Genomic DNA, 21,577 nt, shown 5'->3' on the forward strand with positions numbered 1-21,577 from the left:
GCACCTGAGTATAAGTCGCACCGGCCATAAAATGCCCAACGAAGGGAAAAAAAAACATATACAAGTCATACCGGAGTATGAGTCGCATTTTGGGGGGAAATTTACTTGATAAAATCCAAAACATATAACAGACATGTCATCTTGAAAGGCAATTTAATATAAAAATACAATGGAGAACAATAATGCTGAATAATTGTACAGTGTGCAGTGCATGAACAACGAAATGCGAATGTACTGTCCTCATTAGGACGCTACGGCTCGGTCCTGGCTATTCAGCGGGCTAAACTCCCAAATGACGATGCTGGACGTCCGTATAATTTGCTGAATGAGTTTGGTCCTCGATACCAAACTGGTTCGCATCGACGTAAATAAATGATAATTAGGTGCTTTTACAGCAATGACTTGACACAAACGGTTAGCATGCGTTTGCTAGCATTAGCGCATCGTTCAAACAACCACACAACTGGCTCTAAGTGTCTGATCGCGAGTGGAAAATACACAACAACAACAGAAAAGATGATACACACAGGCGTTGCCTCTGTAGAGATATTTTACAAGCATAAACAATGAACGTAGGTTCGCAGCCGTGTTTCTCTCTCGCTAACTCGCCCACTCACTCAGAGCTATGTAGCTGTCTGTCTTCTTCTGGCATGTGAGCGCGCTTCTTCACGTAAACAAGTGCAAGTGCCCCCTCACGTGGGCGTGAAAGCGCCACAAACTAAAAGCATGCATTTCAATATAAAGTCAATAGTACAATTGAACACACATTGCCAAAGGCAGAACGCGAACGTGGCCGTAGCTATTAAGAGTTATTCAGATAACTATAGCATAAAGAACATGCTAACAAGTTTACCAAACCATCAGTGTCACTCCAAAACACCAAAATAACATGTGAAATGATATCATAATGTGTTAATAATTTCACACTTAAGTCGCTCCTGAGTATAAGTCGCACCCCCAGCCAAACTATGAAAAAAACTGTGACTTATAGTCCGATAAATACGGTAATAAAAATGCATTTATTCAGAACGACATGGCAAAATTACTCCATATTGGTCGACTTCACCTTTACTGTCCCACCTCCCGAACGATATTTTATGCCACCTAGGTCGGGCTTATGTCATCTCCCTTCCCCGGCTTCGGAGAATGTAAACAAACCAAGAGGCGTGACAGCTAGCCGACATGCTAACCCGAACCGAGTGATGTTTCAAAGTCTTCGAGGTGGTAAATCACACATAACTAGCACGGATCAATTCACATGACGACTGGGTTGTCGATTGTCTTCGCCGATCGGCAACCCGCCCGGCGGCAAACAAGTTAGAGCTCATCGTGCCCCTGCTGAGGGCAGATGGCTCGTTTGCGGGGAAACAGCTGGACAATGACCGCCGGACAAACCGGCCGACGTCGGAGGAACGTGTAGTTGCCAAATGGTTACCACGAATATGGCAAAATAATGCTTTACTACACAGCGAAGTCATAAACAGCAAGTGACTCAGACAAGGGCGGTGGCTGCAGTTGTAATGCAGCTAGCATGATAATATGTGTATGAGGAAAGCTTTTTACATGCCAATCCATAATCAAACGTAAGTAGTCCTTTATTTAAAGAAAGTTTCTAGTGTTTACTTTGTAATCGCTGTATTCGTGGCTGTTTTTAATTCAACGTTGCAATTTCTGATCGGTCGGAAAATTTGACAGAACACCGGGCACATGAAGAGGGGAATAAGCTGAGTATAGTGCTCTACCGGCGGGAGGTATGTGCGACAAGCCGCCGGTCGTCAGCCGAGGGGACAAGGAGCATGTCAGCCACAAATTGCAAGCCACCTACATATTAAAATGATCCCGGTATTTGACATAATACAAAACACAATGTTTACTCACTTCCTTGTAAGTCCCATGGTCCCATGGACCTTTTGAAACCCCAAAAAGGCTCACACGTACTCTCAAGTACAGCAAGATTTTTCTGCAGCTGTTTGGCTGGCGTGATGCGAAAAACAAACGAATTAATCCGCAATATCAGCTGAAACCTTAGTCCTTCTCATACAACAGTACGGCTGTATAGTGAAGAGGACTCCAACCCCCGTACCCATCACACGTCTTCCTCAATGCAAGACCAAAGCCGGAAGTCTGTCATTTTCGTAGCGCGGGAATAAAAAAAATTGAATAAATATATCGATCGCTTCTTCACACATCCAAGTCGTCCATTTCATTCAGGAGCATAAAATACCGCGTGAATTATGAAATAAACATGCTTTTTCGTGTCACAGGCACTTTAAAATTGACATCCGGAGACTACTAGTACTTATAGTGAAGTGGTATTTTATGTCACTATTAGTATTAATAGCAACCATTTACTGTACAGTTCACAGTGTGTGTGGGAGTGTTTATGATACCCAATGTACTGTATGTTTTGTTTTGATGAACAAAATATGCAACCGCATGCTTTTTAAATTTGGTCCAGAAAAAGCTGCGTGTGATTTTTTTTGTACAGAGGGAGTTTGAGAAATGGGGGGTGCAGCACTTAAGGCTCTGTCACCAAACATTTAGAGTTTTGTGTTGGGGACGGAGAGCAGGCCAGTGTCAAATGAGTGTAGCTTCTGGGCTGGGGTGTAGCGATGGAGGAGGTTGGTGATGTATGGTGAGCCCAGGGCATGGAGGTCATTAGGACAGGTTTAAAGACTTTCTTGATGTGGAGCCAGTAAAGGTGCATTAGGCTGTGGGGGGCAGCCTGGAGCCATTTCTTCCTAAGCACCCCATACAGGATTCTGTCGCAGTAGCCGAGACGAGCTAGGGTGAGGGCTAAATAGTCAAGTTTTGGAATAAGAGTGGGAACCTCTTGCTACCTCATGATACGATACGATTTGCAATACAAAGCTCACGATAACGATAATCTGATGATATGGTGATACAACTATTATCGAGACATTGGCCAGGAAATCATTCTAGGATATTTTACAAACAACTAATAAACAGAAAAAAAAGCTTTGCTGTGAATTGGAATGAGTTTATCACTAGTAGACGTCCAATCCATTTGAACCGGGAGGGTGGCAGCGAATGAACATTCGTTCATTCGCTGCCATCCCTCCCACTTCAAATGGATTGAACGTCTATGGCCATTAGTGGCAGCCAATGCAAGGCAATGAGGTAATTTTTGGCCATTTAAGGTCATTTACCTGTTGATTTTCAGTTACTTCCTGTTGATTTTAGGGTATTTTATGGGTCACTTCCTGTTTATTTTGAGTTACAGAACAGGAAGTGACCTGGGAATCACCCAGATAAATAGGAAGTGACTCAAACTCAAAAGGAAATTACCTGAAAATGCCCTTAAATGATCATCAAGTGACCTGTAAATACACTGAAAATCGGATAGAATGACTGTGAATGCTCTGGTTTCGAATGAACGAATGTTCCCAGTCTAAATGGATTGGGCGTTGAGCACTGTCAATGCAGCCTTAAGCCTGAGTTATGCTCCCGCTTTGCGGTGACGGCGCAGCGACTACGGCGTCATTCGACATCCAATGGTTCTCCGACCAGGTGACGCGTTGCTCTGTAATTCACCGCCAAGCCACTAGAGGGTTGTTGTATTATGTTTGTACTAGGGCTGTCAAACGATTAAAATTTTTAATCAAGTTAATTACAGCTTAAAAATTAATTAATCGTAATTAATCGCAATTAATCGCAATTCAAACCATCTATAAAATATGCCATATTTTTCTGTAAATTATTGTTGGAATGGAAAGATAAGGCACAAGATGGACGTATGCATTCAACATACGGTACATAAGGACTGTATTTGTTTATTATAACAACCAACAAGATGGCATTAACATTGTTAACATTCTGTTAAAGCGATCCATGGATAGAAAGACTCGTAGTTCTTAAAAAAAAAAAAAAAAATGTTAGTACAAGTTATAGAAATTTTATATTAAAACCCCTCTTAATGTTTTCGTTTTCATAAAATTTGTAAAATTTTCAATCAAAAAATAAACTAGTAGCCCGCCATTGTTGATGTCAATAATTACTTACACAATGCTCATGGGAGCTGAAGCCCGTAAAATCAGTCGCACCCAAGCGCCAGCAGAGGGCGGCAAAACTCCATAGACACAACAAGTGAGCGTTTCACTGCACTGTCATTTAAATCTGTCTGAGCGGGCCATCTGCGTTAATTGCGTCAAATATTTTAACGTGATTAATTTTAAAAAATTAATTAACGCCCATTAACGCAATAATTTTGACAGCCCTAGTTTGTACGGTTTTGGGGCATGCTTATCGACTTCCTCTTGTCTAGTTTAACGGAGAAAAAATAATCAATGCAAGATGGAACGCCTGAATGTGGATCTTCAGATCATCAACATTGAATAAATGTTGATCATACAAATGTTGAGGCGCAGGCGACGCAGAAGACGGTTTCGAGGCGGTCTGTCCAACTTTAGATGCCGCATAGAGTTTTTCTAGCCTCGGGTGAAAACCAGCTAGCTGTGGCGGCTAGCTTCAAACTGGCGTCGAGCACTCCATCCAGCGTTTTGTCCGAGGTCTGCAAAGCCCGATTTGTTTGCCGTGTCCTACAACCAGCCAGTGGGAAGCCATAGCAGATTTCTGCCGTCTATGGAACTTCCCAAACTGTGTTGGAAACCTTGATGTTAATGTTATCATAAAAAGCACCGAGGCACTCTTAATCAGTGATGATGTATCGTGTGTGAACTGTCTGTTATTGAAAATTCAAGATCCAAACAACTCTTTTGACACCAAACCTGTGCTTTATTCTTCATATACTTGAAGTGTGACACGTAAAGAAATCACAGACTCACAGCAAACATATGTACACAATAAATAATGAAGTGCACCAACCAAAAATACGACATAAAGTGATAAAAAAAACTGGCAGTTTTTGGCCGACTGGGTCACCGCTTCGTGTGGCCACTCGATTCCGAACACACACGTCTCGGTGGTTCTTCCATTTTTTTGTTCAATTGCTGACCTTGCCATTTGGTCAACTTTATGATGTCTTGACAAGACTTGCTCTTCGATGAAACTCCCGTCGGCTTGGTCCATTTTTGCGTCTAGAAAAATAATGTTTTACAATGGCGGTGATTTTGCGCTGAACCGGAAACAACAGTCTGAGCAAACCAATCACAGTCCATTTCCGCCACGTCATATGCGTTGACGTGACACTAAGGTTTGAAAAATCAATAGGACCGCGTCAGGCTACGGCGCAGGGTCGTAAATCGGGTCTTCCTTGACGGCGCAGGTCTGACGCGGAAGTATAACTCAGCCTTTAAGGTCACGTCAGACCTGTGGCGTCAAGGAAGACCCGAGTTACCACCCTGCGCCGTAGCCTGACGCGCGCCTCTCGAATTTTCTAACCTTCGCGTCGCGTAGACGAGTATGACGTGGCAGAAACAGACTGTGATTGGTCCGCTCAGACTGTTGTTTCCGGTTTAGCGCGAAATCACCGCCATTGTAGAATAGAATCAAACATTATTTTCTACACGCAAAAATGGACCAAGCCGACGGGAGGATCATCGAAGAGCAAGTCTCGTCAAGACATTATTGTGATTGCCAAATGGCAAGGTCCGCGATTGAAAAAAAAAAATGGAAGAACCACCGAGACGCGTGTGTTCGGAATCGAGTGCCAACTTATTATCACTTTATGTCGTATTTTTGGTTGGTGCACTTCATCATTTATTGTGTACATATGTTTGCTGTGAGTCTGTGACTTATTTACGTGTCACACTTGAAGTATATGAAGAATAAAGCACGGATTTGGTGTCAAAAGAGTTGTTTTGATCTTTAATTTTCAATAACAGACAGTTCACACATGATACATCATCACTGATTGAGAGTGCCTCGGTGCTTTTTATGATAATGTTAAAATCAAGGCTCCCAACGCAGTTTGGGAAGTTCCATAGACGCCAGAAATCTGCTATGGCTTCCCACTGGCTGGTTGTAAGACACGGCAAACAAATCAGGCTGGAGGGCGTTGCAGACCTTGAACGCAGTGCTCGACGCCAGTTTAAAGCTAGCCGCCACAGCTAGCTCTCTCCACCCGAGTCTAAAACTCTCTGTACGACATCAAAAGTCGGCCAGACCGCCTCGAAACCGTCTTCTGCGTCGCCTGCCCCTCAACATTTGTATGTTCAATATTCATTCAGTGTTGATGAGCAGAATATTTACTTTCAAGAGTTCCATCTTGCGTTGTTTATTTTTTCTCCGACTAGCGGAAGTCAACAAGCATGCCCCAAAACCGTACAAACATAACGCCCCACCCCTCTAGTGGCTTGGCGGTGAATTACAGAGCAACGTGTTCCCTCACCGCAGAACTATCGAATGTCGAATGACGCTGTAGTCCCTGCGCCGTCACCGCAACACGGGAGTATCTCAGGCTTTAGAGTTAACTGAGACACTATTATGGTGCAAGATTTTGGTAGCAACTTGTTGGTTCCTTTTTATTTTTGGCATTGACACCTTTTCAAAACGATATCTCGATTCTTGGCAGTCGCATATCGATAACCTTTTGGGATACAAAGTATCACGATATATAACAATTTTGATATTTTGTCACACCCCTATTTTGGAACATGGTAAAAACTTTGAGTCGTTACAAAAAACCCCACACAGGCATGATGGACAAACTATAGATGCTTAATACATCAAAATTGGAGTAAATAGTGTTTTACCACATTTTTTTGCATGCATTGTAACAAAATGTAAAATACCATATAAGTGATGAGTTTCTATCTATAGTTTATATATATTTTAATTATGATATGATATGATATGAGATCATTTACACCTAATTTTGGAAAGTCAGTGTGAAGAAGGATCATTCACTGTTGTCTTCTGTACATAGAAGAATACAAAAGAAAATCCTTCTCGTATAAAGCAATAAGGCGAAAGTAGCAAACTGTCCTAAAACATTTCTCAGTGGTGGATAATATTGCTTTTATCACATTTCAGGGTACGAAGCTCGCATCAAGACTATGACAAAAATTAGAAAATTGAATCATCTGAAACGCTCTCATTTCTAGAATAAATGTAATGGTTTATATCGACTTGCGACTGGATTTTGTGATGCCATACGCACCAGGGAAAATCTGTTATCGACATTCAATCACAAGCACGCAATTCTGTACTGAATATTGTTCTCTGCAGCATGGATTACAAAAAATGCAAAGCCAGAACTGCTGCCTCAAAAGAATTATGGTGCTTGCAGTGATGAGAGGAATCCTGTAATACATGTTATACTTGACCTTCGTATGACAGCCTTATTGATTTAATACATAGCCTCATGTTATATACTAGTTTCCATTTCACACTATGCGCTCTTCAGTTGAGTTACTGTATGTCCTCTTGAAATGTCCTGCGTTTCATGAGAATAACCATGAGAGCGATTATGTACATGTACACACTTTCTTACGTACATGCGACATGCTTGGCAATTTGCTTTCCCCACATGACGCACAAAATCCATGTTTAGCACCATATTAGGAATCTCTCCACTGAACATACGCCTAAAGCTTTGTCTCAAAACAGAGAAAGGTGACCAGAACATAGCATAGGTTCACAATAGAGAAAGAATGAAATTTTGGGTCAATTGGCCATGATCTAATGAGGAAGTGAATAGTGACTAAAATAAGTAGTTTTAGTTTTCCATTTCTGCATTCTGTGCTGTTGTAATAGTGTACCGCACGTATGCTATTTTTAGACCGTGACGTCGCCGTCGTAACGCGGAAGTGGGTCATTAGTGGGTCATTAAAGACACGCCCTCGCATACAATCCAAATCCATGTTATTACTGTTTGTTTTGTCCGATAATCTTTCAAAAAAGAACATGCCGAGGCAACACTGTTGCTATGGAACTTGCAGAAACGACTCTAGACATTACGACATTTGAACGTTGTTTTCTTCATACGTTTCCCGAAATCAAAACCTCGGAGGAAAAAATGTGAAGAATGGATCAACTTGCGCGGACGTCCACAAAACCTGTTTAATGTCGGCAAGATGAAGCCATTCACATTTCATATGCAGTAAACATTTTGTTGGGGCCATGATCCTACAGAGGACGAAGAGGTAAGCCATTTTAATATTTTTACTTATTTCTTATTTCGTGATTTGCCATGCCGCTTCTGTCTGACAATCAATGACCTGAAAAAAAAAAAAAAAAGGTATCTGACTGCCACTGTTGTTACCTTTTCTGGTGTAAAAAACAACTTTAGTAAGGGGGAAATGTAAATAAATGATACAATTAAGATTTGTTATCAATGAAAAAAATTTAAGTGTTCGTTGGCTGTCACTGAGTAGCATTTGCAATCGCTACACAAAAATAGCAATCTAAATTGCCTCCAAGAATGGTCAGAGGCCTAAGACAACCAGAAGATATAATACATAAGAAAGACAGGGCATATGGTGGTAGAGGATAGATTGTTGAAACAGGAGAACGTCATTGTCAGTTGCGTAAGGCAATGCTCAGAAGAAAAATGTGTCGATAAAAAAGCTACATCTGGATGAGGTCGGTGTTCTCTTTTTCCCGTCTTTTTCAGCCCTCGACACTCAAGCCATCTCTTTAACTGAACATTAGTATGTTCTTCCACATCTTTACCAGTGAATTTGGCACCAGGGACGTCATTTTCGGATGGAATTGGTTAGTTTAGCTCAGTAAACATCTCGTTCGTACAGTAATTCCATGCATTTACCATTAGGGACAAAGCGGAGGTTGACCCACCAAGCAACAGTTGCTAACGTCATGAATATTAATGAGCAAAAGTGAGTGTTGCTTTCGGTACGCCATTCCCTCAAATTGTGCTGTGAAGGGTTGATATCAGGTCTATGAAGTTATGGAAATGGTGCTATACAACACTGAAAAAGAAAAGTGCCTTCCCTTAAGTCTTCCAGCAAAGTGTCTCTTTTGATGAAAAATTCCAAAATGTAAAATTCCAAAGATATAGGAAAAATTTGAACAGCGGTCCAACCCCTGATTGATTAAGAGGTGTGTCCCAAAAATCGTGTTTGTTTTGGATTATTACCAAACAGTGGTTTTCAGTAACCGTGTCAAGAGGACAGCCTGGAGCTGTCAAACTGGCTCAGTCAATCTTTGCTTTGCTGTAAAGTAGTCTTAAAGAGAACCTCGGACTTAAGGACATGTAGGCTGTAATAAGCCGCAATTGTTCTATTTTACTAAAACTTGTTAATAGAAACACATACATTATTGACATTGGTTTAAAAATCTATACAATTTAGTATATTTCCTACAGAGGGCGCTATGATCGACACACGCGATCACAGTGCTCACACTGGGGGTGATCACACTGGGGGTGATAATGCGGTTGGCCTGGAGTGGGAGAATGGCTGTGCTAGGTAGCATGTAAAGTCAGTATGACGACTGGCATGATTTTGTCACATTCTGCTGCTGGTCAGATTTTGTTGTTACGGAGCTGTGGGATGAGTTTCCAACGTCATACCTGCATCCAATTCCAGCTCATCAGCAGTGTCTTTAAACCAATCCTAGGCGGCTTGCCGAGATATTGACTTGCTGCCATTAGACAGTTTGTATAGCCCTTCGTCACTGCAATCTTCTGTTTTTTTAAAACCTTTTTTTTTTTTTTACTCCAACATCACCCAAAAGTATAGTCCTGTGGTGTACGCGCTTGTCTGTCGCACGGGAAACGTGGGATCGAAACTCGCTGGAGATCTTCTTTTAATTGCTTTTGCAGCTCGTTTGGTGAAATATCGACAGTGGAGTCCTGCTTATCACTTTTGCGCTCGGGTTCAAATTAGTAGGGAAGAACCGATGACATGTTTATATAGCTAAGGAGTGACACTGTGGTAGCCCGGCAGTGCCGCCCATTGACGTTACCATCCAGAGGTCATTACATCGTCAACAACAATGGTGACCTACTCGTTAAACTAATTTGACAAATTTTATTAAAACGAAAATATTAAGAGGGGTTTTAATATCAAATGATTATAACTCACACTAACATTGATCTTTTAAGAATTACATGTCTTTAAATTTTATTCAGAGGTTATGAGTAGTTTATTCAACATTAATATTTCAACAGCTCAGCATCAGCAATGCTGCTTATCAAATATTCTCACACAGTGGCTCTGGAAAGAAGGACACATGATTATCAGGAAATAAAAACGGATTAAAAGTTTGGGAAAATTGATGTGAAAAAAACGTTATAACAATTTCACTTATAATCTATCTTGCGAGACTGAAAAGATGTAACTGGTATGGTACAAGGCTTTAGCAGTGGCAAATGTGAGGACATATCATATGCTATTACTTATCATTAAGAATACAATATCCCTTACGCAGCTTGGGCTACAATAGAGCAACATTGATTGCTTGGAAGCCAATTATGTTTGCCTGTTATTTTGCTGGGATAATGGAGCAATTTAAGGAGAAAGTACAAGGATGAATTTATAGCCGCTGTATCCCTTTTTTCCCCCCTGTGAGCGCCAACTGATTATCTCTAACGCCATCTTTGAGAGGCATAATGTCCCAAATTAAAGAGGTTATTTTTTGTTTTTTGATTTGCAGCCGTCTTTAACCCTCATTAGCTGCAAATGTCTTGAAATCATTACCCAAAATACACATGAGGATATGCACTGTTTTCAAAATCATAACCTATTGTGACTAGGCTTTGACATTTATTGTATTTCATTCAAAAGACATGTAACTTTGCTTTTATAGTCATGAAATATTTGTATGTTAGATGGATGGATGACCACTGAAGACCATTTCAGTCTTGGCTACACAATAAAATATGGCAGAATTGGCAGAAATCAATTTCCAAATATCACTTTATTTCACTGATTCTCAAGCATTTTACTTCAGGTTTCACCTCAACAAATACAAAGTTCTCCAAGTACCACCTTTATAACCAACATTCAAATGCACTAGCAGAACAAATCATTTGGTGGTTCTTGTCTTAAAATGCATAGACATCAAAATTACTTGACCGGAGACATTTGGCATTCACTGCGTCCTGTCTGCACGTATGGGGCTGTGTGAGTCATTTAGTAGAAGTCGGTGGGAGTGAAAGGCGGTTTACATTTGAAACGTACGAAAGCTAGACCGCATACTAACAAGAAGGATTGTCACAGGAGTGATTTGTTCGAGGATTCAAGGTAATTATTATACTTTCGTACCATGCATGCATTTTGAAACGTGGAAAAAAAACAATGGGAGAAATTAGCAGCCACAGCGTTGGCATTATACCTCACAATATTTACGTAAAACAACTGCACACTGCCCGTTTTTTTTGCTTTTAACCAAGAATCGAGACTGTTTTACGACCATATCTATAAAGATTTCAGGGATTTAAGCATTTATACACGAGAATTTCAAAGTGAAAAGCTCTTTGTTGTGGACTTGTGGTAAGGCGGCGCCACAGTGAACTTGAAGATGAGCCGCATATTAGTCATATTTACGTAAAATAAATGCTACCTGCACCGTTTTGTTTTGCTTTTAACCAAGAATCGGGACTGTTTTATGTCCATATCGATAAAAAATTCAGGGATTTCAGCATTTATACACGAGAATTTCAACGTGAAAAGCTCTTTGTTGTGGACTTTTGGTAAGGCGGCGCCACAGTGAACTTAAAGATGAGCCGCATATTCGCCATATTTACGTAAAATAAATGCTACCTGCACCGTTTCTTTTGCTTTTAACCAAGAATCAAGAGTGTTTTACGTCCGTATCGATAAAGAATTCAGGGATTTAAGCATTTATTCACAAACATTTCTACGTAAAAAGCGCTTTGTTGTGGACTTATGGTAAGGTGGCACCACAGTAAATTTAAAGACGAGCCGCACATTCGCAATATTTACGTAAAATAAATGCTACCTGCATGTTTATTTTGCTTTTAACGTAGGATTTGAGAATGTTTTACGTCCATATCTTTAAAAAATTGAGGGATTTAAGCATTTATTCACAAGAATTTTCAATGGAAAAAGCTCATTGTTTTGCTATGGTTGCCATGTTGGATTTTATATCTCTAGATTTTATGAAAATATAGATGATTATCTCTGCATTTGGTGATTTTTGTGCATCTAGTGGAAAATCTGAGAATTTTACAGCCATTTTAAGTTTTGTTATACTTAGAGTATATTAAAAATAATTAATCGGGATTTTATAAGGGAACAACTTTTAATTTTTTTATGCCGCTGCTCACGGAGATTCATATATGGCTAAGGTAGGTGCCTGTTTTGGTTTTAGGCCGGTAGCAGCTTTGGTTTTGAAAATATTTGAATTTCAAGTTTTTGAAAATAGATTAGATCGACGGATCGGCCCCGTTTTCCGTGTCCTGTCAAGTATTATGAAGTCTATGTAAAATGTATTTTTAATAATAATAATTTAAGTCACTTTAAGATAATGCACAGTTTGAACATTAACTGTTCTAGCACATGACAAAAACACAGTCCTGTAAATGCTCATGTTTCAGTGCTAGACGTCCAATCCATGATCGCTGCCACCCTAAATGGATTAGACGTCTAGCACCATCAATGGCAGCTAATTAGTTAAAGTTGGATAGTAACTGCATACCTTTTTAAAAACCAACAATGCATAAAATTGCATGAAAAATGTAAGTACTGTACATAGAAGTCAAATACAACTGAATTGTTCTAAGAAAATAAGCTGTGTGAAAAATGGAAAAAAAAATGTACTGGTACGCAAAATGAAAAGCACCCATTCGCTTGGTCTAGATATACACGATGCACAAAAGTCAGACCCTGTGTGTTTAACAGTTTAACTTTATTGTTATTTCAGTAAAAATTTGAAACCTTTACTTCCTTACCTCTTTCAAAAGTTCTCCTTGAAAAAAAAACCCTGTGTGTCATTCATCCGTCAAGGCTATCTTGCAGGACCATTAGAAAGCTGTCTGGTGAACGAATTACTGCACTCACAATATACATCTGGCTTTTCATAAAAAAAAATAAAAATAAAAAAAAAAATCACACTGATGATGTAGCGCATTCTGGTATCACACATGATGCGTTTGGTAAAAACTTAACGAAATATTTGTATTCTCAAGAAATCTGGTCCTGAACCCAACAGCAACAACAATAACAACAAAAACAACTGCTGTGCAATTTCCTTTCAGACGGTCGTTTGTTTCAAAATCATGAAAAAAAAAACACGTTTTCAACAATAACTTATACTGTATCTAGTCAATTTAAGTCTTTTTCCAGCACTAACAGGCTGAGCTCGCACCTTTTCAATCTCTGCAGCAATGCTGACAGCACTCCTGTAACCGGGGCCAGCCCAGCCTATACGCAGACTGTGCAGCTGCTTAGGGCCCCTGACCACTAGGGGCCCCCCAATCTGGCAATTGTTTAATTTATATTCTATTTTGTTTACTAAAGTTTGCTTTATTTGACTTTTGTGAGTTTTGATACTTGATTACAAGCTTAAAAAAAAAAGTTCTTCCTTAACTTCTTTCTTTCCTCTTTTAGAAAAAGGTTTGGCGCTATCTACTGTAAGTACTGACAATCATTTGGGGTGAGAAGTTTGAAGTATGCAGTGCAACAAAATCTGATTAATACACAAAATATGGACGTATGGGTTGGATTGCATGTATGAGTTTCACAGTACACTGTGACGAAATGGTGGGCCAAAAATATGGGCCCCTTTGCATTATTTTGCTTAGGGCCCCCAAATGGCCTGGGCCTGCCCTGCTGTAACGAGTTACATGACATTTTGGAGGGAAAATGACAAGCAGTACTCAATTTGGACATTTAGGGATGTACGTTTTTTTCATAGGGGTGTACTCAATTTTGTTGTCAGGGGTTTAGATATTAATGGCTATATTTTTAGTTATTTGGAGGGGAAAATAAATTAACTCTATTATATGAGCTGCACGTAGACTACTTTTCATTGTGTCAAACTGTCATTTTTTCAGTGTTGTGCCATGAAAAGATATACTTAAATATCTGCAGAAATGCGAGGGGTGTACTCACTTTTGTGATACACTGTATAATCAGGTTATATGGGCTGTTTAGAGTTATGTTTTATTACATTTTCTTTGGCAGAATCAAACCCATCCTTGCTTTTATAACCTCAGGTCAGGTGGAGCTAGTTTTTTTTTTTTTTTTCGGAACAAGACTGAAAATCTCCAGTGAGATTATACATGCAACTGTGTGTACTCACTCAAAAGCGAGGGAAGCCTCTGGGAGCGTCAGAACTGCAGACATGATGGTGCCTTGTATACTTAAGTCGCCAGAACGTCGTGGGACATTTCAATATTTCTAAGACAAACTTTTCACACTAGAGCCCTCATTGCTGTAAATCACAAGCATATCTGGGAATATACTGGATATTGTGGATCAAAATGAACTACTTATATTAATAATCTATTTTGACATGTTTGAAACACAAGAAAATGGAAGTTGCTCCTCAAGATGTGACTCTCCTAAGATTGATTCTCCTGTGCATTTCATGTCAGAGCAAAGGGCACCCACTGTGTGTTTGATGGTGTTTGTGGATGCCTGGTCATATATTGACTTTCAGAGATGGAATTCATCTCTAGGCAGGAATGAATTGATAGTAAATAATACTGATATTAATACAACTTAATCCTCTACATCCGATCATCTTTTTTTCCCCCTCTTGCTGAGCTTATGCAGGGCCATAGGAAGCTGGTCCTCTAACCCTCTTGTCCATATCTAAAATGAAAAAGGTTCTCTCTGTAGGAGGCAGGATGCCTGATACTATAGATAAATAATGTAGATGTAATGATAATGACACACAAAAAAACAAAACACGTTCCACTGCTGTTTGGAATGGACAGATTGATGCTTGCACGACACTAAGTCGTTCATCTCTGCTGTCAGCTTTTGTGCAGTGACAAGACTTGGCGTAAGTGTTAAAGATAAATGATAAAGACACAAAGCATTTAACTGACATTTCACAGTGAGCTGTCTGTGACCTGTCATAGTAGGACATTCTACTCAGTGACATAAAAAGAATTGTCAGATAATTGGCTCGTATGTTCTCTTGCTGGTGGTGTAGTCTTCTATCTATTTGAATGTTTTCAACACAGTCATATAAATGCAAAGTAGTTTTCAAGAACTGAATATGTGGTACTGTAAATCTCAAGTATACACACCTCAAATTACCCTTCAAAATATTTTTATTTTTCTCTGTACACAGGTTAAATACACTTTACCCACTTTGTCGTATAGTATACATGCTCTTAAAATGAAGCAGTGTATTTTACCTGCATCAAAATTGTATTTTACAAAAAATATTTAAATAAACTTCATATACCCACCCCTGATTCATTGTATTTCAAGTAAGCACTCAAATTTCCGATTGATTGACAACATCACTCTGTTAGGCTGCTATTAGTTTGTAAAGGTAGATGATTTCTTAATTGGACATAAATTGTGCAGATTTTTCCTGATATTGTGATCGGTAAGTGCAATTTAAACGTCTCAGTCATTAGAAGGCCCTTTATTAGCTTTTTTAAAATTTATTTATTAATTTTTTTCATTATTGAAAATTATTGAAGAAAATAAGGGAACGCTTGATAGAAAAACATAACTTTCGGTCCAATACTACGCAGCTGCGTACCGTAATTTTCGGACTATAAGCCGCTATTTATTTCCCTTCATTTTGAATCCTGCGGCTTATAGTCCAGTGCGGTTTATTTGTTGATTTATTTGGGTTAATAGGTAACACTTTGACAGCAGCGTCATAAGATGTTACTAACTCGATTTATGTCCAGCTTTGCCAGATAACACTAAATGACATCCGTCTTGTAAGCATTCATTAATGCTCATGAAAGTGTCATGTCATAATTTTGATTGTCTAATGACAGTCTTAGGGCTCCACTGTCAAATAAAGTGTTACCAAATACCATAACTAGCAATAAATGAAACAATTGGAACAGTAACTGAAGAAATAACTAGCACAGAACATGAATTTTGATTGTTATTTACATCTGTAGGGCTGCAACGCATGCTAGGAGGCTTGTTGGACAACCACAGTGTTGACAGCAGGTGGCAGCAGAGGTTGACTGTCTCCCCTAAGGGAGCAGTAATGGCCAAATTAAGCATGGTGGTCCATTTGGTCTTATAACAGTCGTATGAGGCCGCTGTCAAATAAAGTGTCATCTTTTGGTGTAAATATCCCATAATACAGTTAGGACAGCTGTGGCGTATAGTCCAGTGCAGCTTTTCTATGAACAAATGTCATTTTAGTGTAAAATTTGGTGGGTGGCAGCCTATAGTGAGGTGTGCCTTATAGTGTGAATATTACATTAATACCGTATTGGCCCGTATATAAGACAGTGTTTTTTGCATTGAAATAAGACTGAAAAATAGGGGGTCGTCTTATAGTCGCGGTCTAGACATTATACCCATTCACGACACTAGATGGTGCCAGATATCATTGAAGTGATGTTCTGTCATGACAGATCTCAGCTACTCTCTGAGTTTAACCAGTTTGCATTATTTCATTACAGTGTTTTTCCTTATTCAGATTTGTTTCAAGACTACATTTACAGTTAGACTTCACTTTGATGGTTAATGCAGTTATTGCAATTTTGTTGTTTTATCACAATAGTTTATTTACATTTCAAAAACCAGAAGCCATTCATTTACGAATATGATTGCACTTCAGTTTACATATTTAAATGTTCAGATATTAAGATTTGAATGAGGCAAAATAACATGCTTTTCCTCTCAAATATATTGTTATAATCATTTTTTTCCCGGATGTACTGTAATCATTTTCTGTATTAAAATTAATTTGGTGTTCAAAAATTCTTTTTTCATACTTGAGTCTTGAAAAAGAATTTTTGAAGAATTTTTGGGGATCGTCTTATAATCAGGGCCGTCCTATATTCGGGCCAATACGGTAATAACACAAATTTGCATTTAACAACACCACAAGAAAATTATAGCTTCTTTGTTGGGCAATTTAATGATCACAAAATGAGGACAATACAACATGTAAATAATTTATTTCAACACAATAGCTCCAGCTTTTTTAATAAATATCACAGGACATCACATGATGCAACACAATAGACATACAATATACCCACAAAAAAACTTGTGCACAAAGGAGTTGAAAAACATTGCGTAAACATTGAACTGCAAGAGCGGCTACTCTTCACACAATTGCTGAAGCATATTTAGTTTTAATAATTCACACCACAATGAGCCACAGCATTTTATCAGACAACCATTTTGCAAAATGACATCATACAAAATCACAAATACATTCAGGTAATTTGAAAAGTGTAACTATTGAGTAAGTTCTGGTGCTCTTTCATTCCAATTGTAAAATTCTGCACGTTTACTGTGTAAAATCATAGTCATCGATCTTCCAATGTTACTTTCTAAATTGAAGTCCAATGGCATACAGCGTAAACCTCTTTTGGTTGATGCAGACACAATTTGAGATTCCTGAATCATTTACATGTAATTCTCTAAATTAACTTTTCTCATTCAGACAAGGAATGCTGTCATGAGTTCTTTTCATGTAATTGTGAATGCATTTAACAATAAACGTAGTGTGCAAATGAAGAGTAACCATTCAGGACTCAGCGGTGACGTGCAAGGAGAGCGCACTGCCAGGAGGGAGCAGTGTGGATATACTACTGACTGAAGTCAAAGCCTCAATCAATTGAATTAAACAGATTACTTGGAAAAGAAATATTTACAGCACAAAGACATGCCAAATATAATGCTTTGTAAATCTTCTGCAAAAAGGACAGCTGCGTTCTGTACAAACTTGAAAAGTGATAGTGAAACACAGATGCGTTCAGCTTTAATTCATGGTGTGTGTAAATATGTATAAACAATCACTAATGCCTTTCTTTTTCTTTCTTTAATTTTTAAAAAATCTTGACAGAATACAATGAAAAGACATCTGTGGAGCATTTTTATGATTTTCTTTACTTTGTAATAAATCCAGGGGAAAACATGCCTGGAAAAGCATGTTTTTTGTTGTTGTTTTTTTTGCCTCACACACATTTACGTACGATGTCCCCTTACGTGCGTCAATTTGCTACGCCGTGCTACAGTGAATGGACATACAAAGTTCATCCAGACCAGGGGCAAGGCAGCAGAGAGGTCACTAACACCATCTGTGTTCCACCTTTGCCATCTGTTGCGACATTTTGCAAACTGTCCCTGCGATCAAAGGAACTTGACTCAAAAGCTATCCTCCACTCAAAGCAATATAGATGGAGAATGTGAGATATATTTCCTATAAACTCCTGTCATCATAAGACTCATTTTCAAATTGGTCTTTTGGGTGACGGCAGCTTTCAAACAGAGAACTTTGTACGGGAGTGTTGTTTAAAGGGAGATCAGATCCTGTGGCTTGACAGTGGAGATAATGGATTTACTCTTGTTTATTGGGCTGGGCTCAGCTGGATTGGGGCACTTCCTGAAGACAGACACACCAAGGGAAGAAGACTGTGCCAAGACTCTTCTGTTTTTTTTTTCATGGCATTTCAGATCTCTATGCAGGATAAAGGAAGTCTGGAAAATGTCACTGAAGTGATAAATGTGCACGTTTGTCCCTTGTCATTGATTAGTACTAAACACATCTCAGCTCATTGTTGTCTCGGCAATTCCTGCCCTCTGTGGGGTATGCGTAGGCACAAAGACACACTCATGTAAACACAGTACTTACATTCAAACACAACATTTAAAAAAAAACACACTTGTGCATCCATTGGGTATTACATTCAAATGAACCAGTGCACTGAAGGTAAGTAATTGCTTGCCCTGCTTGTGCCGATGACAGCATTTAAAACAGTATTCTTATTAGGAAATGTTAGTGCTGATAATGAAATTGCTGATTGCTCTTCAAATGTGCAAGGTTTTATCACAAAAGCCAACAGAGAATGGCCCCAGGCGTTGCTCAGCTTGTACCGGCGAGACAGAGATAACTGTTGTTTATCAGTGGCGCTATCTGCTACACAACCTCCCAAGCAGCAGGCTGTAAAAGGCAGATCAGGCTTCGCGGGGGCCTCACAAATCAGCTTTAGGAGAGTGATCCCATACCTGTTGTTCATCTATCGCTTTGTCATGAAATAAAGGAAACCCAGTGACGGCAAAATTATGCTGGAATGGTTGGGGAATGTTTCTTTAAAATTAAAAAAAAAAAAGAAAGCACCACAGACGACATTTACGATACATCCTTATTGACAAAACAGTCTCAGTTTATAAACTAAGATTAGCTAAAACAGCATGTGCTATCATGTAGCAATGCTAATGTTCGAGATCACATTCAAGACAATGTGGTGAGGTAGATGTAATAGCTACAGAATGAATGATTCAAATCTGCCAACAGTATTTCTGTAACACGATAAATATAGTTTTCATAAAGCAGAATGTGCTTCTACCGTGCTGCTTGACTGGTCTTACCTGCCAAAGTCAATGGGTGCACGACAGCAGTGTAAACATTTAAGCTGCCCTTTGGGCTAAAGTCATAGTACAGCTGTTACAATTGCAAGGTTTTTGCTGCAGTTTCCGTTTGAGTCCACCGCTCTGTCCGTAACACTGTCAACACATTCTCCTTGCTCCAAACAGCCCTCGTTGGCATCACTGTCTTCCGAATTGCCTTTACTCCGCCCCTGCTGCTCACTGTGCCAGCTGTGTCTATCGTAGACGTATCCATTTAAAGGTCCGGCTTTGGAGGTGTGGTTCCTTTTAAGGCAGAGAATCTCCTTAAATGCATAACGAAACTCAGGGCTCCGGCAGTAAATGAGTGGATTGAAGGCTGAGTTCGCGTAGCCTATCCAGTTGAGGATCCTAAAAGTCAGGTCAATGTCTTCCACTTTCCATATGGCAACCACTACGTTGAGAATAAAGAACGGCAGCCAGCTTAGAGTGAAGACCCCCATGATGATGCCCAGCGTCTTCAGCGCTTTGTGTTCCCGCAGACAAAATTTCACCTTCTTCTGCCCGCGCCCGATGTTGGCGTCCAAAGGTTTGAGGTTGTCGTTGTTGTGAAACCGCCCCATGCTTTGCTCAATCTTCTTGAGCTGGCGCTTGGCCTCCTGGAAAACCCGGCTGTAGACAAACACCATGATGACCAATGGGATGTAGAAAGATATGATCGAAGACGTGATGGCGTAAGCCATGTTTGTGTAGAATTCACAGCATGTGCGATCCTCGATGCACTCTTTAGCTTGCTTATCATCGGATATCCACCACTTCATGTGTATGGGCAGGAATGATATCAAGGCGGCGATAACCCATACCAGCACCACCACAATTCGAGCCTTACACTTTGTCAGCATGGTCTGGTAGCGGAAGGGTGAGGTAATGGCCAAGTAACGGTCTATGGCGATGACACACAAGGTCTCAATGCTCGCGGTCACACAGAGAACATCAGTCGCCGTCCAGAACTCGCACCAGAAACTACCAAAGTGCCAGGTATTGAAGATGATGTAACACGCACCGAACGGGACCACGATGAGACCCATGACCAGGTCAGCACAAGCCAGGGATGTGATGAAGCAGTTGGTGACATTTTGGAGTCGCTGGAAGCGGGCGATCGCCGTTATGACCAGGATGTTGCCGAAAACGATACAAAGAATGAGTGAGGACATGATCATGCCCAGCAGAATCATTGTCGCCTCACTGAAGCTTTCTTCGTTTTTTGTTGGGTCTGATGAAGAATTAATCGTCTCTGGGCTCACATTGAGGTACAGTGGTGGAGGTGGACTTCCCATCTGAACAGAAGTGACACAGCTGCATTAAAACAATTATTTTAATAGTGGCCTGATTCAACCAAGACAGCACAGTAAATTATATGTGCAAGAGAAAATCTTAAAACAAAGCATGTACTGGGCAATGCACACAAACATGTCTGCGGTTAGTTAAATTTAAACACTCAAAATGATGCCAAAAATTCTGTTCAATCCTGCAAAGTTTTAAAGCCAATTTAACAAGTTGGTCATGAAATAAGTACCAACCTCCACAGGTGGTTTCCTTCCTTAACTTCCTCCTGGAATAAAAGTCAACGTTTGATGACTTTATGTTAAAACTTCTATGCCACGTCTTTCTTTTGACGCACTTTCTCTTTTACTCCTGTTGTCTCACTCAGTCAGTCCCTCAGTTTAGTGGTGCAGCTTCTCATGTGTCTCTCAGGCTGTTTGTCAGCGCCCTTATAGCACCGATGACATCACGGTCGAGGCTTAGCCAATCAGGGAGGATACAAAGCAGAGGGAGCTGTGAGCTCCGGAGAGTTTGAACACATTTTCCCTGCAGCTCTGAATATTTAAGACAAAAGCTGCCAACACAAATACTTCAAATTCTAAAACTTAAATGTTATCATTCTGGCAAAGGACAATAAATAACCACATTATTCCTGGATGAATAGTGATGAATTTAAAAGGATTGTAGTCTGGATCATGTGGACATAGTTGAGACTTTTGGGTATAAATTGGGGGTGGAAATGCACACAAGTAATGAAACTTGTAAATTCAACTGCATTTAAATATTGTCATTGCCAATGTCCCTGGAAAACGTGCTTATTTGTTGTATTTACTATGTTCATACCGCACATTCAGACAAGAAGTACCCTTTCAGAAAAAAATATAATA

At 39.7% G+C, this 21,577-nt stretch overlaps 1 protein-coding gene across 2 annotated transcripts; it reads right to left on the reverse strand.

The window, feature by feature from the left end:
• Positions 1 to 16,900: 16,900 nt before the first annotated feature.
• On the reverse strand, positions 16,901 to 21,119 carry adrb2a (adrenoceptor beta 2, surface a). Of its 2 annotated transcripts, none has more exons than XM_057849350.1 (2): positions 20,948 to 21,119; positions 16,901 to 20,723 (listed from the first exon to the last, which is right to left on the reverse strand). In XM_057849350.1, the coding sequence occupies exon 2, from the start codon at positions 20,702 to 20,704 to the stop codon at positions 19,454 to 19,456; it is 1,251 nt and encodes a 416-aa protein (XP_057705333.1). In that variant the 5' UTR covers positions 20,705 to 20,723; positions 20,948 to 21,119; the 3' UTR covers positions 16,901 to 19,453. The 2 variants fall into 2 exon arrangements, with proteins under 2 accessions (XP_057705333.1, XP_057705332.1); XM_057849349.1 differs by having other exon boundaries at positions 16,901 to 20,704; positions 20,948 to 21,118.
• Between the last annotated feature and the right edge of the window lie 458 nt (positions 21,120 to 21,577).

The sequence above is a fragment of the Corythoichthys intestinalis genome, chromosome 11 (genome assembly GCF_030265065.1).
Source record: "Corythoichthys intestinalis isolate RoL2023-P3 chromosome 11, ASM3026506v1, whole genome shotgun sequence".
Taxonomy (NCBI): domain Eukaryota; kingdom Metazoa; phylum Chordata; class Actinopteri; order Syngnathiformes; family Syngnathidae; genus Corythoichthys; species Corythoichthys intestinalis.

Coding starts and splice junctions, on each gene's coding strand:
- adrb2a (XM_057849350.1), bottom strand. CDS start 20,704: ATGGGAAGTCCACCTCCACCACTGTACCTCAATGTGAGCCCAGAGACG.